Genomic DNA, 19,981 nt, shown 5'->3' with positions numbered 1-19,981 from the left:
GAGCTGAGTGTCAATCACTGACACATCACAGAGTGTGGTGGGGTAAGCAGCTCTCACTGACCCCATCCCACTCTGTGATGAGGTAAGGACTGCAACCTCCCCTCAATGGCTGACCTTGGGTCAGCCAATGAGAGCAGGCAGCAGTCCCAACTCTCCTGAGATCTCCGAGGCAGAGCTGCGCAGGTGAGTGTGATTTTTTAAAATGTTTGGTGCGCTCATGCATGTATGTATGAATATTTGGGAGTGGGTGTTTGGAGTGGATGTGTGTGTGTGCTTGCGGGTGAATGCATGGGTGTGAGTGACTGTGTATGTGTGCATGTTCGACCCAACCACAGCCCTACTAAAGTTACAAGCCGCCACTGTGTGTAATGTAAAAGGTAATGTAGCTTCTTATATTGCGCACGTATCACCACAAAGGGTATCTCGGCGCTTGCTTTGGGAACCCGTCCTGGTTTTTCCCTGTGGGATAGCCCAGCTGGGCACCCCCAAGGTGAAAGCCAGGCATCCCGCCGCGGGGGCCGTAGTGGAGATTGAGCAAGCTATTGCCCAGAGTTGCAGAGCGTGAACCCCTGATTCAAGTAGGCACCTGTTGAAATGAAAGTCAGAATCAAGGCGAAGTATGAAGTTGAAGTTTATTAAATCAGCCCCACACCTTAAGGCGGTGCGTAGGTCAGTTAGTCAGAATCATAATGGCAGTAGGTGGCAAGGGAACGGAACCTGGACAGGATGGAATGTTGGGGAACCAATGGGGAGGGCAGGGGACAATGGATGCTCTCGCGCAGGAGAGCTGGCACACACCACTTGTCATAGGGTCCCGGGGGGAAACCAGAACTAGGTTACAACACATCTTCCTCTCTTGAGGGTTTTGACAGGTAAGCCCAACGTGTGGCAGGAAGAACTTTAGGGATAAGTGAACTGGTAAACATTGGTCACAAAAACAGTTTTAAAAACATTTGGGATCAGGAAGACTCTCCCTGATGTTCCATTTGCCACGGGAGCATGAGGAACGCACTGTGTGTCAGTCTGGGATTCAGTGTAGGTTCTGCCAACCCACCGCTGAAGCAGTGACCGCCAAGCTGGCTTCAGAGACAGAGTGGGAGTTGCCGTACAGCTCCGTTTGGTGAACGGAGTGCGTGGAATGGCCCCCAGGGACTGGTCTGAGTGATTGACAGTCAGCTGAGTCAGTGGCAGGTGGGAGATGGTGTGAACTGTGTTTATGGGTGTGGGACAGTGTCCAGCTTGGTTATCATCCTCAACTCACATATCATAGCATGGAACCTTCAGGGTGGAAACATTGTAGGTGTTTGGGTGTGACCAATTACTCATCGTCAGACTTTACATCGTTCATCGTGGCAGGGCCTCGCACAGTACAGTTACATTCCTAACGTGGATGGTGAGCTTCTGTAAGGGCTCGCTGGGTCTTGTGGTCCACAGGTATTATGCTGGCCCGCAAGACCTGTATGCATCTAGTCCGTACCTAAGTTTACCACAAGGTGTGGGCATGGTACTGGTCTGAGTGCCCTCTTGTTCCCTTTCTCTGATTCCTCATCGTTCTCTCCACCATGGCACTCCCTTATAGTATTGTGCTCCTGTCTGCTGTTACTAGAACTGACTTCTCCACCCTGGTGAGTGACCACGGCTTTGGAATCCTTTTTCTTGGGATATTTCCAGGACCATAATGTACTGCGTCTGCGCCTACACTTACTCATACCACAGGTATCCCTCACGTTGTCACTCTCAGGGATGGGTCTGACATCACATCTCTTGTAGTACTCTGTACCAGTGTCACTTGTACTTTCTTTTCCAACAACTCTCATGCCTTCAATACTTGCATCCGCAAGGACCTGTCCTTCATCTAATTTCATCACGTGAGTTCCACTAGAGGGTGTGGTTGTGTCATCTGTGTCTCTTAACTTACATTCACCCCAGCGTTCCACAAGCATCTTGTTAATCCTTATCTGTACTTTGGGGTGAGGATCTAGTACGTGTTTGTGTGCATTTTTACTTTCATTCTCTGGCTCTACATTATATAACCAGTCATAGTACTCTCCTTGCATGTTACACTTCGACTCCACCAGACACTGACCATCATTTTTTTCTTGGTGACCGTCGTCAGCGTCATTCCTTCTTGTGACGGGTGTTGACCTTGCAGTAGAGTGCCACACTTCCTCATCTTGGTGGCAGGTAGATTTACAATAGTACTCCACTGGCACCGTGGACAGAGATACCATACACATTCCTCCATAGGTCGGTTCGCTTTTATCTGCCAGGACTTCTTCACTAATATTGTCCTTTACCTCATAACTCGTGAATGCATTTTGTTTAGTTTTGAATTTGTCAATGACTGCTTCATTTTCCCTTTTCTTACTCCATGCAGCCTGTGTCCATCCACTTTTGGTCGTGGAAGATGGCTTCTCCTCACTTAACGTCTTGGAGCTTGTACTGGGTTTGTTGTTGATTTGTGCCTGCCTATTCAAAGGTTCAATACGGTTGGAATCTATCATTATGTTACATTTCTTCTGTTCTTCCCACCCCAGTACCGAGGGTCCTTCTTCCGAAATATAAACCGTACTCCATGTGCTTCTCTTCATATAGCTCAATTTTGTTTCACTACCCCCTGTTAGGTTGATGTTTTCTCCTGTGTATGTTATCGGGGACATTTCAGTTTCCATCAATTCATTCCCTTGTGTCACAGCCAATTTACTTTTCCATATACTCATGTTTATCAATGTGCAGTTCGAACCTGAATCAGCGATAACGTCAATCCCAACTCCATTTATGTCTATGGTACTCTCAGGTTTGGTTTCACTCATGTTACATTCATTTTTGCAATCACCATTTTCCCGGTGAATTGTGACATTTTGTGCGTTGGCCAATAGTTTTTGTTTGTAATGTTCACTTAAGTCATCCTTCACCTCCACAAATACATTACTGTTCGCTTCCTTCTTGGTTTCTTTTCCTGGTGAGGGTAAGATGCACATTGGGTTTTTATCCATGTTGCTGTTGCAAACCAATTAGACTTGTATAATTTCTCTTTTGTGTGTTTTATCATGGAAAGTTCCACTAAGGGGTACTGTTCTTATTCACTTATGTGCCATACCATTCGCTTTCATTGTTTCTAGGGATATGTGGGTATGCAGTTGGATGAGGGGATGCAGAAGAGTGCTGTCTCTATTGATTCTCCCTTACTTTAATTAACTTGTGTCGTTAATATTGACCGTCGCAACCAATGCTTGTTTTGGTTGTAGTGTCCCTCTTCTTTTTTTTTTTTCCAACGGTTACAATGCGAATCTTTTAATCACAAAACTGAGCGTGTGCCAACGCGGGATTAGAACTCCCGACACCGATTCTAAACTCAGCGCTGATCTCCCCGTATGGCGCCTTACGCTGCGTTCCAGTGACGTGGCACGCCTTGGCGCATGCGCAGACGGGTTTGCAGGAGGGGTGTTTATGGCGCGAAAATCCCCTGACAGGATTTTCTTCAATCAGACTTGTACAGGAAGGCCAGAAGGGGCTGACGCATACTGGTGCAGATAGGTCTCTTCACATTGCGCTGCCGAACTGTTAAACAATCAAGGGTTTACGCCGTTGCACTTCATATCACTTACGACACGGCTAATCAGTTATGAGTGGCACTAATTTTTTGACGCTGTGGAGAACTCTATGCATTAAGATCCTTTAAGTGCTTATGTGCTCGTTTGGTCATCAAGATGATCGTGTGCATAAGCAGTTGTGGCCTTGACAATCAGGTGGCGCTGCTGCGTGAAGTGCGTAGTTCTCACCTTCGCGCCAACATGCTGTGGAGGACTCTAAAATAGCCGCCACGACTTCCCTCAAGCTCCCAAACGTGCAGTTCCAAGGTAAGCTAATCACTCCATAGAATATACTGATGACACTCGCCGATGCTGAATAACATTTAACATTAAAATGAGCCTCTTCGCCTCGCGCTGAGGAAGGTCGCCCTTCTTCTTTCGGATTGTTAGACAATCAAGGGTTTGCGCCGCTCACATGCACCTCACTTTCACTCAGGACACAGCTTGTCATGCGCTGCACTTAACTTAACTAATGTGAGAGGCTTGACACGCTACACCCTTTCAATGTCTATGTTCTTTTAGTAGGTGATTCTTTTCTTCCTCAGAGCGTCAACTCGTGGAGCCCTGGGTTACGCTGAATGTGGGGAGGTTAATAATTATCCCGCTTAAACATCACTAAATGCGGCTGCAGACGTTATTTTAGTGTGGGTCCTTGCTCTGCTCACTTCACCTCCACCCAGCTACCCAGGCTCACCTCATGGACACGCTCAGAATCCAGTGGTCCTGCGTTTTTCTTTTCTGTCACCGTCACCGTACTCGCCGAGATTCACGGAGGTTGCTCAGGTCCCTCACTGTACTTCACGGCTTATCATATTGATTTGCGAAGAATCTTGTTATTCTTAACTCAAGTTTTATTTCGTCAGTTTCACAAGTTCATTTCGCATTCGACCCACTCATAAGTCGATGGCTCCTTTCACGCTCGACTTGCTCAAAAGCCGGCTTGCCGAAATCACAGAGCTGTTCCTGTTAATCTCGAACCAGTTGTTCCTTGAACTGGCTTCGACTCACTCACAGGTCGATGGCTCCTTTCACGCTCGACTTGCTCAAAAGCCGATTTGCCTGAATCTTGGAGTTGTTCTTAATCCTTGACCTTTCACATTCGACTTACTCACAAGTCGAAGGCTATTTCACGCTCGACCCGCTCAAAAGTCGACTAGCCGAAATCACGGAGCTTTTCTTAGCTCTTGACCTGTTGCACTGTGCCTTTAGAAGAGGTTGCTTCCGCATTCAAATTGGAAGGCAGTGGGTTCGCGGTGAGGGGCTGAGGTCCTCGTCGCCACTGTTGAAATGAAAGTCAGAATCAAGGCGAAGTATGAAGTTGAAGTTTATTAAATCAGCCCCACACCTTAAGGCGGTGCGTAGGTCAGTTAGTCAGAATCATAATGGCAGTAGGTGGCAAGGGAACGGAACCTGGACAGGATGGAATGTTGGGGAACCAATGGGGAGGGCAGGGGACAATGGATGCTCTCGCGCAGGAGAGCTGGCACACACCACTTGTCATAGGGTCCCGGGGGGAAACCAGAACTAGGTTACAACAGCACCGAAGCGAGAATTATCAGGTCCGTGGGCATTTGGGCTCCAAACCCTGCCGCGTCGGGAATTGGGTCCCGGGCCGACCTCTGCTTCTGGGTCTGCCTCCTCTAACCGGTGAGCCACACTTCTCCGTGTGCGTTTTTGTGTGATTGAGAGATAGCTGCGGACCAGCTGTCACTTTCTCTTAACATGCTCAAAATAAAGGACTGGGAGAAGTCACATGCTCAGGGTCCTGCAAGAACAGCACACTGAGAATTCAAAGCATACACGCTGCAGGTCTCGGGGTTCATTGGTGCCTGAACACTTGCTATTGCGGGTGGCAGGATGTGCTTGCCACAGCATCAGTCCATTAACCCACAACAAACTACAGGTGAGTTCAGAGTCATAAATGTAGCAGAGCGGTGGATCCAAAGTATATTTCACGCTTTATTCGGCAAATCACTTTGAGCTTTTGGTGCCCTTCGCAGACTCTGCTCAACCACCTGGTGTATCACAGCGCAGCAGCTGTTCTCTCCCGGCACGATCTGATTTGTAGGAGGGCACGCAGTGAGCACCTGCGCCTCCCAGAGCGGAGCTAAGACCAGGCTGAACATTAGCAGCAGCAGATGGGCGACGGCTCGACGAGAGGCCGCAGAGGATGCGCGGGCCAGGGGACGCAAGCACACGGCAGCCAATGGCCGCCGGCCAGGAAACTCCTCTAACGCTGGATGGAAAGACCACGGGAACTCTTTCAGGGCACGGGCCCCGTGTAAGCATTCTCAAAGAGTGGTCGCAAACTGCTCATCGACTTATTGCCAATAGAGTGTGATTTTACGAATCGTCCTTCGCACAATTATGTCAGTTTGCAAAATCTTTCTATGCAAGAGGTCTCAAAACGACCTGCCTAAAGAATGTTAATTAGGCAGCTCGCATTTTGCGACCACACTTCCTCCCATGAACAACACCTGGAGAGTGGCCTGCAAAGACGGCTGATCGCCATCCCTGTGTTTGCATTCCCAAACCAAAAACATATCTTTTTAAAAAGCAGCCACTGTTACTTTAAGGGGCCAGTGCTGTTTGAAAGAACATATAAGTTTCCGGTTAGGGAAAAGAATCAGGTGGGGCAAGATATGGTCGGTCCCTTTTATGGATCAGTTACGAATTCCTTTGAGAAGTTGGTAACTGGAAATTGTTTTGCAACCAGAATTGCGGTCACAAATCATTGATGCATATGATATTGAACCGCAATTTAGAATGTCCCTTTCACGCCCCTTCCAAATTCTGATTGGTGTGGGCCGTAAAGTCTATTTTATGAGTCTGAAAAACATTTTCATCTTTTAAAATGGGTTTTGTACATGAGCAAAAGGTATTTTGCTGCCACCGACCCAGTGACTTTGGAAATTCCAAAGTTTGAGAATGATATACCTTTGTACATTCTTCCCCTATCTAGAAACGAGTATCCTTATCTGGCTGCACTGGGCTTAATTTGGGGACCACTGCTTTACAATTTAAAAGTTTATTCTTCTTCCCTTTGCCATTTCTTTGAAAGTGTGTAAATAAAAAGCAAACAGATCTAGGAAAGCATGGACATTAATAACTGATGATATAGCATAAGTACCATTTCACCAAAGGACAAGACACACACTGAGCAATGCAACCTCTCAATGAAAGGCTGATAAGCATGCAGCAGAATGCTATTTCTGCACAGGGGTGCCCAAATATCACAAAGTTAAATGGTTTTATAATGAAGACACCGTTTAAAAAAAAAGAAAGAAAAAACAGAGAAGAGGACTAAAGTTCAGCTATCAAAACATTTTCATCAGTGCCCTGCCCTCCTGCTCCTGGTGGGCGCCAAGAAACATTAGAGTGTGACTTATCCTCGTAAAATAGAAAACAGTTATTGTTGGAAATGTGTAAAAGTTGTCAACAATGGCGGCAGTTTCAGTGATTTCAAGGCTTCGTTTGCAACCCACTGTGGGCTGAGATCCAGCTACAGTTTGGGTTGGCACGGCCAGGCCACCGCGCTTCATGACGGAGGTTGAGCCATCTGTAACTGATCTGAATTGGTTTGCTATTAAAGACAGTGTTTTTGATGAAGGGTCTACTACAAATCTTGGGGCCTACCAAAGACCCTTCAATCGGCCCATATGTAAGAAAATAAACATACACTGAGCAATACCAGATGAAACTCGAAGCACTTGGGGAGGGGGAATTTTGCATTTATCATCAAAGTATCTTTTAGACTTCATATTTTAGGCCAAATGACGCAAGATTATGCAGCATTCACCAAAGCCACGAGTAACAGATTAGCTATAGGATTGAGGACAGAGCAGACAGAGAGGGTATTTATGCTTCAATGTAGGGAGTAAGAAGTGTGACTATCGGGTGGAAGTAACTGTTAGTGATTATTTACCGATATATTTTGGGTGGCACTTCAGGAATCTGTTTTCGTTGCGGGTTTGGACAATCGCACCCATCCCTGTTTGTCTAGCTATGTGGCTGAGAGTTTGCGAGTGTTGTAGGTAGATCCAATGAGAGGACGAGGTAATGGTGAAAGAATAAAAGGTTTATTCTCTTAAGTAATCCTGAATAAGAAAAAGCGTGGCTCCCCCCTAGCCAGTCAGACAGCAACTGCCAGGGTAGAGAACATCCACACACAACTAGAATTTAGAATACAACAACACAGAGTTCCATTCTCCATAATGGACATAGAAGATCATAACATATCCTCTTCTCTTATATAAATAAATACATGAGAAAAGAAACAAAGGAATGAGATAAAACAAAATATACCAGTAGTATGAAACTGGTAAAAGAAAAGAGCACACATCCTATTTACAAATGTAATCTTTCAGATAACCTGGAGGATGACAATTTGTATACAGTAATCCTGAATAAGAAAAAGCGTGGCTCTCCCCTGGCCAGTCAGACAGCAACTGCCAGGGTAGAGAACATCCACACACAACAAAAATTTAGAATACAACAACACAGAGCTCCATGCTCCATAATGGACATAGAAGATCATAACAGCGAGCTGTAAAAGTAGAAGTTTCACGTGCGCCTATTTGATGCCAGCAGATCAGCGTGATGATGTCAAACTCTCTGCCCTCGGAAAATTAATAGTTCAGAAGTCTCAATTGTAGATATTAAGGAGTCAGAGGTACAGCGTTTTTGTGTTGATGCGCATGCCACATTTAGCAGTCTGCTTTAAAGCCCTCCTCAGGCTTACACTGCAGGTGGTCCAAGAACAAGACACAACTACGCACATTTTCTGATTAAGAAACATTTTCAAATGAACAGCAAATGTAGAAAACAGATTGATTACGGAAGCCTGTACGTACGGAAATCGCCATGGTTGTAAAAACATGAGCACTTACTGAGAAAATGGTTAAAGCAGGGTTGGGGAGGATAGGTTTACCGTGGCAAGCAGTGACGGGTGGGAAGTGGTGGTTTGAGGATGGCCCCACACAAGGAGATTAAGCGGAGATTGGAGGACGCTAGGTGGCGCACGACCAAGATGGCCGCGCGCCTTTGAGGTTTCAGCCCAGCAGAGCCGGAAAATATTCATAATGCCTATCCTGCATCACCAATAGATGATTTACAGCCCACCACGCGAAACAGGCTTCCCTGCTTATACCAACGGTACCTAACTTAAAGAATTTTGCACGAAGTGTGGCGGATGAAGAGCAAGCTGACGATAGAGATTAAGCGGAGATTAAGCGAACTGCACGCAGCGATGGGTGCCGAAGCAAGACGCTAGCAGGAAACAGTTCTCCAAAACAAACACATAAAGACACATGCATAAAGAGACCAGTAATTGGGTGGTGTGCTGTGTGGAGGAAACAAAAGACAAAAGGGCGGGACAAAGGAAAATGATTAACCAATAGCAAGCAAGCGTTTTTGAAGGCCAGTTGAAGGGTCAAAGAAAAAGGCAATGAACGGGCTGTAAGCACCAAGAGTAAATACAGTAAGTCTCGATGAGACAGTGCATGCACTGCCTATACTCAACCTAAAAATAAGAATAACAGGGCTGTTTCACATTCCAATCAAGAAAATGATTGTTATGAATAAGAATGCAAAAGTGCATTGAATTGACACTTTGCTTTACAAATGTGCTTACATCTTCTTTAGTTCAATTTGTCTTCAAGCATAACGTTCACAAACAGAAATAAAAATATTTCAAGATGCTGCTTTCCCTTGGAGGCCAAGTACCTCTTGTTATTGGAGGAGTGTCTCCTTCGTCCTTAACTGCGATTGTGTTGACTAATCTTACATTAAGTTATCTGAATGTGACCCATAAACAGGGGTACATCTATACTACTATTATAAAGAGAGAACTTGCACCTTTTGGCCAGGTAAACTCGGGAATCACAGCCCCAATCTACACACCCGATACATCTATGAAAATGTCAGGGTGTGTAGATGTACATAGGCGACATTAAATTAAAAAAAACGTAAATTAAATTTGTAAAAGTAGTCCCCTAAAACAAGCACCGGCCGCGACGTAGCGCTGATTGCAACTGACACGTAACGTAATGACGATATGCGGGGAGGAGCGGTGTCTTGCGGCGAGGAGTGGACTTGCGGCGAGGAGTGGCGGTAAGGCAAATGCAGGCGGGCGGCGGGAGGCGGGAAGTGGGCGGGAGGCTCAAGGCGCAAGGCGGGAGGCGGTAGGCGGTATGGCCAATGTCGGGGCGGGTGGCGGGCGGCGGGCGGGAGGCTCAAGGCTCAAGGCTGAAGGCTGAAGGCGGGAGGCGGCATGGCCAATGTCGGGGCGGGAGGCGGGAGGGATGTGGTCTGGGCAATGTCGGGGGGGGTGGTGCACAGAGGCTTAAAATGCTGCCCCCAGCCCCCTTCTTCCCCAGGCAAAGCCGGGGCGGGCTGCTAGTTAGTAGATAATTTGCTTAGTTTTGTAAACTTAGTGCTCATCTTCCAGGTATGTGTCTAGCTTGATGAACTCTTAAGTTCATATTTCTTCCAATTACTTGAATTTAAACATTCTTCTGTCCTCCACAGAGGAAACCGTGCTCATAAAATGAAGTGCAAGGTGTGTGTGAGAAGTAAACCTGTCACTGCCGGAGTACCAGCATTCACATAACTCATGGGCCATAGGCGAAGAGCAACAGCAATGGTTGACAGAGAAATGTTGAATCCAGTTTTAACATGATCTTAGTCTCTGCTTAAGGGTATGTGGGGAGGACTCTATCTACGCATTGCCCCTATATGTTGTTCATGGACTGCACAGCCCTGAATATAACCGTCTTCTCGGGAAATACTGGGGGTGAGGGATGTCATCTGATAAAATGAACACAACATGTTTGCACTACAACCTGCAGTAGATGGACCGAGAAGCTTACCACCACCTCCCTACACCAAGGAGAATGTACAGTTCAAAGGTAACAATCATGTCTATGATGTTTGGAAACGTCACAAACTGATTGCAATGAAGCCCCCTGCCTTTTCCCTAGTCTTTCATTATTAATGTAAGCTAGAAAGGTGCCCTTTACCTTGCACCAACTAATTGAAGCAGAACCCATGCTTCACTAGGTGTGAGTAAAACCACAGAGATTTATCATACAATGTTGCAGCTCTCCACTTATTTTGTCTTCCTTAATAATCTGCTTCAAAGATGTATAAACCGCATTAGTATATTATTTTATGAATAATTGTGTAATCTTGACTCATTCTCTTTCAGAGTAAACCCTAGGGCACACTTGAGAGCTACTTCTGAAGTTAGATCAAGGTGGATGATTTGATAAATAAAAGGTCAGTAGCATAATGTTGGATACGTGAGCCAACAATAAAATTGGAGGAATTATTCCTAGATTTCAAATAGATGCTAAATAAACTGCAGGGGTGACTTCATGTGAAATTTGCAGTAATGTGGCAAACCACAGTACTGTTCCTGAAGCACGCAGAGCCTTGGTTGCTACACATATTTTTTGATTTTACTCAAGTCTAGGTTATGTAAAACAAACTGTTGGCAGGTTAAAGTTAATAGATTTAGATTACTGTTTAAGAATTTAATGGTGTGTTTGTTTCTGGATATATGCCGTCTTTACACACTATGACACATGAAGATGGTTATTAGGGTACCTCTTGATAATGCCTGTGTGCAAGATCTAGCTGATATGGAGCTAATGGGTGAGTGTGTGTTGTTATTTCTTTTTTAAATTTACTGGCCGGATAATGGAGATGTATTTGAAATAGTCAGACCAGGACATGCAAGGATAAATTCCAGTGGCAAGTCTAAGGTCAACTTTCTTACCAATTTTCCTTGAGATTTTAAAACCTGAATATGTTGAAGAAGAAAAAACACACTAAAATACATTAAAAATAAAACACACAGAAATGAAATACATCATCGAATCATTGCTGCGATAAACTATAATACTCCTTTATACTGGAATTAAAACAAATCATTGGAATTATTCAAATGCATTGTACATATCAACATTCTGAGCGGAATATTAGCAAGAACCTTGTTAAAATTAAAGCTGTTTTAGCGGCAGGAAACTGCCGCAAAAACGGCAATAATGGACTTGCTGATATGCATTATAGAATTCCAATAGAAGCCCAGGTTAGATGTCGTGCACATCTAACCTGGGCTTCTATTGAAATTCTATAACGCATATTAGCAAGCCCATTATCGCCGTTTTAGCAGCAGTCTGCTGCTAAAACAGCAATAATTTTAACGAGGTTCTTGCTAATATACCCCTGAATTTCTTACCTTTTAAATACAGGATAATCCATAATGATAACATAAATGAGAATTGCACCTTTGCTAGACTAATGACATTTGAGAACACAAAAGCTGATGCTGAAAAAGGGCTTTTGATGATAGAACCATTGTTTTCGTTAGTTGAAAACATTGTTCGAGTCAATAATTAAAGCACGTATTAAGGTACATGACTATCTCCTTTAACCACAGAGAACAATGTAAAAATGCTTACAGCTAGGAGCCCTTTGAAGAATATAATTCATATGACTCAGTTAAATTAGCAAAAAACACAGTTGATGGACAGAATGCAGAACAATGTCTTACATTCACCCCAGTACAAAGATCTGGACCTAAATCCATCGTTTTTTAAATTAGCAGCATTATAAAATGCTACCTTTAATTTAATAACTACAGCATTTGTGCGACTGAGTAATGGAAGATTTATTCCATGCTGTTCCAATGTAAAACATTCAAAAGAAGAACATGTCAGATTAGCATTACCGCCCTGATGCTGTATTTATGATGAATACCACTGGTGTTTTTTTCAAGGGGGCGATGGTTGTCTATTGCCTTGACTCCCACTTTGTCATCAAGGCAATAGCAGCCCCGGTGCTATAGTTACAATTGAGGGTGATTTTTGCAATGGGGAGATGTCTGTGTATCCCACTGACCCCCATCTTTCCCTTTGGATGCTCCTTACGTGCCATTTCACCTCCACTCAGTCTAGACTAGCTTTAACCATATTCAAAGTCCAATTTCAGTGGCCCTTTCCTTATTCCAGTTCCACGCCCATTGATCCGTTTCTAACTTGATAGGCATTGTGTGTAGTTGTTTCCTCACAGGTCCCCCATCTCACTTCCCTTTCTGGCACCTCATGTTATCTCATCAAAGTACCTTTCTGTTCAGATTGATGCACACAAAGAGCATCATGCTAAAAAGGCTATGATGAGGACCAGATTAAACTGTGTTTTTAAGTAACGTGTGCTATCTACCGACTTCACCCGTTCATTCGCTCACTGTGGGGCAAGAAATCCATACCTGCAGTCCCGATCTAAATGCTGAATGCAGTGAACCTTGAAAAGGACAAAGCAAGCATTTCCTATACAAGACCATTACGTTTTCCAATGAAGGTCATTGGGTGAAGTACTTTGATTGACATTATAGTGGTGATCCACATAAAGCAAGTCCAGACAGACCTATCAAGAGACCTCAAGTGGCCACAACCTGGAATTCATGAAGCTAGTAAACTATAGAACATTCTTGGAACACTCTCAGAACCTAGCTTTGCATCCAACATTTCAGTCAACAGCATGTAAAGCTGATGCTGAGCCTTCATTAACGCCACCCACACCAGACTGACAACCTACCAGTCGCTCCTTCAAAACAACCAACGATAATCAACCTTGTAGATATCACGGATAATGCTAACATATGTGCTCTATCGATTGGTCTATGTGTGTAAATGTTATGCTGCATAGTGCGGTGGCACAAAAAGGTACAACCATCTAAAATTATTATTTATACTGATAGGTCGCGAGGTGAAGGTTTTTAGAGCATGTCAAAGGCTAGCATCCAACTTCAATATATTTGGTTGCTGCTTTCACTTCTAAAAAGACTTTGAAACACAGCTGAAATCGTTCTGAAGTAAAGGCGGCAGAGAAGAAGTGATTCTCATGGGATTTGATGAAAAAGTTATCTTGGCTTGAAGGGAAAAAGGCTGATAGGACGATGCAGAAGTCAGGTGACCGCTCTATACTGCTCACCAAAGTAAATCATCCATGGACACCCATGCTTTAGTAGTCTGCATTTATTTTTGCTTAATGCAGTTTATTCCACTATTGTTTTTATGTGTGAGCTGCTGAACAAACATTTTGTTATGATTTACCATATCCTTCTGCTAGAGTGCAATGGTGTTGTTTCATTTGTAGGAGTGCATTATTATCACAAGTAGTTCGCACCTACATTTATTCTTTTGTCGTAATAACCTGTGACAGTAGAATGTGTACGATAATAATATGAAATGTGATGTGCAGGCTATATTTTCATATTAACGTGAAAGAAATTAACATTGCAGTACATGTGTGTTTAACTGAAAACATTAACATGTATGAAATGTGCTAGATGCTTGCACTTATTCATGCATTTGATGTGCCCACGTAGCCTGTTGATTTAGAACCGCTCAGCACAAGAGTGCAATCATATGTAAATTCCTGAGGCCTATGTGCGATTTTTCTTATGTTGGCCAATTTCTGTAGGCCCGAAATTTATTCTCCCTGGTGCTCTTTAGTTATGGAGCCTAAATTTTAATTTCAGGGTATGTTAGATTTGTTATTTTCTCATGTTTCTGTTGCAGGTGGAGAAACTCGTCTTTGTTAATTAGAATAATGCTTTTGTTTTAGGAGTTAGGCTAGGGGGAGGAAAGAATACATTTACACATAGAATGCTGATAATGGAAGACAGTGTTCTTTCTCACTGGAGAAGGCCTGGGAATCAAGGTCATTAAGCCAGGACCTAGGAGGTATCGAAACTGAGTAAAAAATCACCCATGAGGAGTGCCTAGCAGAATGAGCTGATCAGAAGACAAGCAGGGGGCGTGATCTGAGATTTTGGTGTTTAAATTAGGGACAGTGCGTCCGGGGTTGAGTCAGGAGATGAGAGGAGACTGATGAGAAGAGAAGGAGCATCTTGGAACGAGCACTGTAGCTTTTGGCTACTTGGCCCATACAACGTGAGTGTACTTCTTAGGAAGTCTTTACGCACTGACACCTTTTTCCTGACTTGCCTATGGAATGTTAAGTAGGGATGTGACGTTAGTGGAAGATTAGGGACAGACTAATGCTTTTTACTTGTGAAGTCCGATCTCGAAGTGGGGGCACTTATTGCCTGTGTTCTCGTGTTGGAATTTGTCATTCTCTACATGCTCCAATGCCTTAACTTTGCTCGTAGGTTTGGATTTGTATTAGTTCCGATGTATTTTTACAACCACGTCTTGAGGTGCATGTGTGTAAAGTTATTTTTGGCTTTGTAAGAAACCCACTAAACTTAGAACCTGGAGTCTATGATTCTTCAGAGTAATAACTTATTGGGATTTGATCCGATATGAAAAATGTGTTTCTCCCCTCCACACTTTTCGGCAGACACCAATGGTCCATACGCCGGGGGTTCTAGAGTAAATGAGAGAAGAGAACCCAGCTCCTTCACCTCAATCGTTTCTCTGTATTGGACGTTACTAACTCACTTGAAACGTATTTGCATAAGGCTGTGGCCCATCCCTGGGGTGTTAGTTGCTTTTGTTCTAGCTGCTATCAGTTCCTCGGTTTTGTCACTCTCAAAATTCCAAAAAACGACTTCTTAACTATTGCCTTGTGGAGGAGGCTCAAGAGAGCACAATTGCTTTAGGTGGAGGATGTTGTTGGAAATGTTAAATCCAGAGATGGATTTTGATGAAGGGCTTTTTGGCACTTTCGGCAAGCTTATCATAATGAGCTTGCCGAAAGTGATTGAGAATCTCTGTGTCTACAAAATGGGGTCTTTCACTATGCTGCATGTAGACAATTTTAACTCTGAATTAAAAGGAATAAGTTTACTCCAGGCAATAAGAATAACTCATGCTCAACTGTCCTCTCTCAAGTAAATGCAATTGCCATGAGAATGTAGGATTTGCAAATGATCTTTACACTACATAATACTGTGTGTTTGTCATAAATATACAGTTTTAATATTTGAAAACATCTTCCTGTAGAGAAAATTGCAGAAATAATGTATTTGAATATTTTTTGCTTGATTGAAAACACGTTAATATTGTTGAGGTTTTATGCTATTATGGCGCACATCATTAATTATCTTTTTGATCTATACTCATCCCTCTAAATGCAGGCTTTACAATGGTGGCTTTAGCTTCCATTTGCCATCTGCAACGAAATGCTGGAGGATAAGCATGTGTCCTAATCAATATATAAGGTGATGAAGGTGTTTTCTTTCTAACATTCCAAGATTATTGTTCCATCTTTGGTTAATCGTGTCCTGGGGCCCTATGGCTCGCATCAGTCCTAGAAGAGGGCCTATTTTTACCTTCAGATCTTATCCCATTACATCACATCTCATTGACCAGACCAGATCCCACAGGAAACCCCAATACTGAGATCTTTCACTGGCATAAACCTGATAGTTGTTTTCTTGGTTTTAGGGAAAAGTAAAAAAGACGATGATACAAACTAATTAAGGGAGGGGGCAGATCATGCAACTCTGAAATGCGCTGGCGGAAGTCCTTCGTAAATAAAATTCCAGGAAGTAAGAGCTATAGCTAAGCATCTCATTTTATTTAAACATATAAGGGCAATGACACCTGGTCTTGAGTGGGTCAAGCAGGAAAAAAAAAATCTTTTGTCGCTCTTTATTTATTGCCTTAACGCGTGGGTGACCCACGCGGTAGAGACACTGCCACAGATAGCACGGTATTTCATGGACTTTCAGTGATTCTTTTTCTACAGTGATGAGGGGAGTTCAGGGCCCCAACCCAAACTCCAGCTGACTCCTCTTGCATGAAAGAGAAACAGGGGCGATCGGAAGTTTGCACCCTGCAGAGTGGGAATAGGACTGAGCCAAGAAGGGCATAATCATATTGAGTAGTCAGGATGTAGGGCACATGATTTGAAAGAAGATGTAGATGGTTCCTGATTCTCGGGATAAGGTACTTCACAAGGTCATGGTGCCTGTGGCCTTTCATGAAGTTGGCCTCAACATGCAGGTTTTCAGATTTGGAACAGCATTCTGTAGATTTATCAGACTTCGGGATGTGAACGGAAAAAACATTGCTTTGAAAAGTCTTTGCTGCAGGGAGCTTCATTTAGCACCAGGTGCAATTTTGAGAATCTCTACAGCGATCACATTCTATACAGACAGACAATCACTGCAAATAAAAACGCCATTCATCTGTTTCAACAGTGATCATCACAAGCCAGTCAAAGTGTGTGTCAAACACTGAATTTCCTTTATCCTACAATCCCTACCAAGGTAAACCATTAGCACACATATGTCTTGGTATCACAATATGCAGTCAAATAAATAAGTTACCCATGACTATATGCAGCTATGAAAGCACAAATTCAAACAAAGTATCATTTATTATTTTATGTAAGACAACATTCTCCTACTATTAGGCTTGGGGCGCTGCCTGGCTGTGTATCACCTTGTGAATTTCTGTCAAACCTTGATGACACAACTCGAGGAGAGCTTAAATGCATATACCCTAGAGCAGTCTCTGGAAACAAAAGGGCCCTTAACCAATTGTCAGGGTCACTGGAATTATGCATCAGGAGCAGGTCAAATAATGCAACAAGGTTGAGTAAATTATGTGGCAAGAAAAGCCAAATTATGTGGCAGAATAATGCACATTTTAAAATAGTTTTACGTCATTATTTTGTAGTTTTTTAGGTTTTGCCTGGCGAAAAGATGCGCTCTGCGCATCTTTTTCGCGCAGGCGAAAACCTAATGAGAACTGTAGTGTGGGTTTGGGTCGGCCCTCGTCATTTATTGGCTGGCTCCATAAATGGAGCCTAGCCATTGGACGAGGGGCCTGTCCGTCAATGCCGGACCAGATTCGGGGGCGTTCCCGAGATTCTTTGGCTTTTGCCGACGTCACGCGACGTCAGCCAAAAGCCGGGAACGCCCTCGAATCTGGTCCGGCATTGAAGGCACCCGGAAGAAGTCCAGGTGAGTGCTTGCTTTAATTTTCCGCTGTTCCCACCCCCTCTCCTGCTCGCAGCGTCTCCCGTCCCCGTTCCCGCCCCCCTCCCGCTGGTGACCGTGCTTTCCTCTACAATGCCCGTTCCCGCCCCCCTCCCGCTCTCCGTGTCTCCGGGCCCCCTTTCCCGCTCTACAATGCCCGTTCCCGCCCCCCGTGTCTCCGGGCCCCCTTTCCCGCTCTACAATGCCCGTTCCCGCCCCCCGTGTCTCCGGCCCCCGTTCCCGCTCTACAATGCCCGTTAATCTGCTCTGCTGCATCGCCTTCCTGCTCCGGCCGTCTTCTGTGACGACACAGCTCCTCCCCTCAGTCACGCGTGTAAACAAATGCCTGCATCACAGTGAGGCTGCCGGTGCCGGTATGATTTTTCATTTATCCAGGCTGCTAGTCTTACTTAAATGATCACTTTAGTGTTATTGATGTTTCTCAGACCTGGCAGATGAGATCATTCTGGCGGCTTAACCTCACTTGTGGAAACCCCAGTTTCTTGGACTCCTTTGCAGGGTTTTATACCTTGGATGGTTAGAGCCTCATAGGAATGGGCTAAACACTATCTTGAGTGAAGCTGAACTGGTCAAAACAGTGTCATTGTGCCACTTCCGAAACTGACTTTCCCAAGCAGGTATGAATAATAACCCCTTTTAAAATGTGGATGTACGATGCTGACAAATGACCATATGGATGGTAGCAAATGATGCAGAGTCATGTTAAAGATTCTTCCTTGGTGTACTGGTATTTGCTCGACAGCGCAACAGGATGACCCCTCCCACTGCGCTTTTTAATTTATTTTTAAATACACTAGGATATTCATTTTATATATGTCATTTGTTTTTCAATGGTACGTTTCTTCGGTCCTGTTTTGTGATTCTTAGTTGTCAGAGCAGATATGTAACTTCTTGTTAGGGATTTATTTAGAAACAGTATATTGAATAGTAACGTTATTCCAAACTTTATCAAATCCTCACAAATGTGCTGTAAAATTGCTTTGTTACAACCTAAAAACACACCATCGTTGTTTTCAGCTAGTAGGCCAATTAGCCCGGGCATTGTATGAATCGTGCGACCACCAACAAATAGTCTTCTTGTCAATATAATTCCTTTTTTCTCCGATTTCTTATAATAATTCTTTGGTTCCAATACTCGGTACTTGTGTAGTTTGCTAATCCGGACACTGCATCCATTTGCACACTCCCTGACGTTTTTTATCCTCATTTTAGCCCTCTACCTAGCAGGCGTCACTTGTATGTCAGTAATCCCTTCTCACCATTTCCTTGCGTACTTATTCTTCAGCAGTAGCTGCGGTCGGCGACTTTACTCGGGCTTCCTTTAATTTCCGTGAGTATGATGACATGAAAACTGCAGTCTCTTTCAAGGGCTCTTTGGTGCTGGCCCTAGGAGCTTGTATTGTACATTGTATTACTCCTGGGGAGCCCAATGTTCTTTAATTGCCAGTGTGTACTGAAATTAGTGCTGCATTAGCTCTTAACACCATGGATTTCTGTACCTATAAAGGATACAATCTCATTGCATACCTGAAACTTGTGAAATGAAGACAAATATTTGGTTTCTTGACAGAAGTCTTGCTTTTGTATTAAAAACCTCACATCTTTTCTGCAGTTTCCCCAGTTGATGTTGAAGTCTACCAGTACACTAGAGTAGCAGAACTAGTAATCTTTATTTTTTCACTCCGGTCTTCTTTACGATGACTTTGCTTCGGGATTTAGTGTTCAGACAATTCCTCAAATTTGACTTTTCACGGCACTCATGGTATTCTAACAATAGTTTTGACGTGATGTTTTGTTATCACGTCCTTCATTTCTGAAGGCTTTTCCTCTGTCTGACAACATAAATATCTGCATGCACACCAACATGGATCCGTGTATTTCCTACATATGAACATTGAGTCTGTATTTCATACACCTAGGAGATTGTTGGTGCATAATTGAAGAGCGTCAGAGCTAGCATGTACCTCTTCTTTGCACCCAAATAGATTGTAATCTTATATGAAGAGGACTCTTCAAATTTGTATTGTTGATGTTTTCAGTGAGATCTTTCGTTCAGTCTGCCTTCCAAGTTTCCTTAGTCAAGTTTGTCAACATGATCAAAGCCCTGGGAGAAGACCAGGAATGCTAAATATCTGGCAATATTGAGCATTTGTAATTCAGAGGAGCACAGATATTTTGGCCAAATGTGATGTGTAGCATACTTGAATGAGTGATGTCGAATTAGTTACACTTCAGTCTATTCCTGGATTTTAGTTGGCAGCATGCTTTCCAGTAATTTTGTTTCACCTCAGCATGCTGATTAACTTACAGTTCGATGGGCAACCTACTGGCACTTTTCATTTTGACATCATGAAAAGTGTGGCGATGCTGCCCCCGGTTCTTCTCTGTTCAGTGCGTTGATTGCTTT

General features: G+C 43.8%; 1 protein-coding gene across 5 annotated transcripts in view; it reads right to left on the bottom strand.

Annotated features, from left to right (window-relative positions):
* Window positions 1–19,981, bottom strand: part of KIAA1549L (KIAA1549 like) — a 674,355-nt gene that overhangs the window by 189,611 nt on the left and 464,763 nt on the right. For 3 of the 5 annotated variants that reach the window (XM_086955871.1, XM_086955872.1, XM_086955874.1), the window contains one exon: window positions 11,374–11,397. The exons of the other annotated variants lie outside the window; for them this stretch is intronic. In XM_086955871.1, the coding sequence (XP_086811997.1) occupies window positions 11,374–11,397 (24 nt within the window). The remainder of the gene's footprint in view (window positions 1–11,373; window positions 11,398–19,981) is intronic. 5 annotated transcript variants of the gene reach the window in all.

The sequence above is a fragment of the Lissotriton vulgaris genome, chromosome 2_1, assembly GCF_964263255.1.
Source record: "Lissotriton vulgaris chromosome 2_1, aLisVul1.2, whole genome shotgun sequence".
NCBI classification, from domain to species: Eukaryota; Metazoa; Chordata; class Amphibia; order Caudata; family Salamandridae; genus Lissotriton; species Lissotriton vulgaris.
This window is presented reverse-complemented; position numbering and strand designations above follow the sequence as displayed.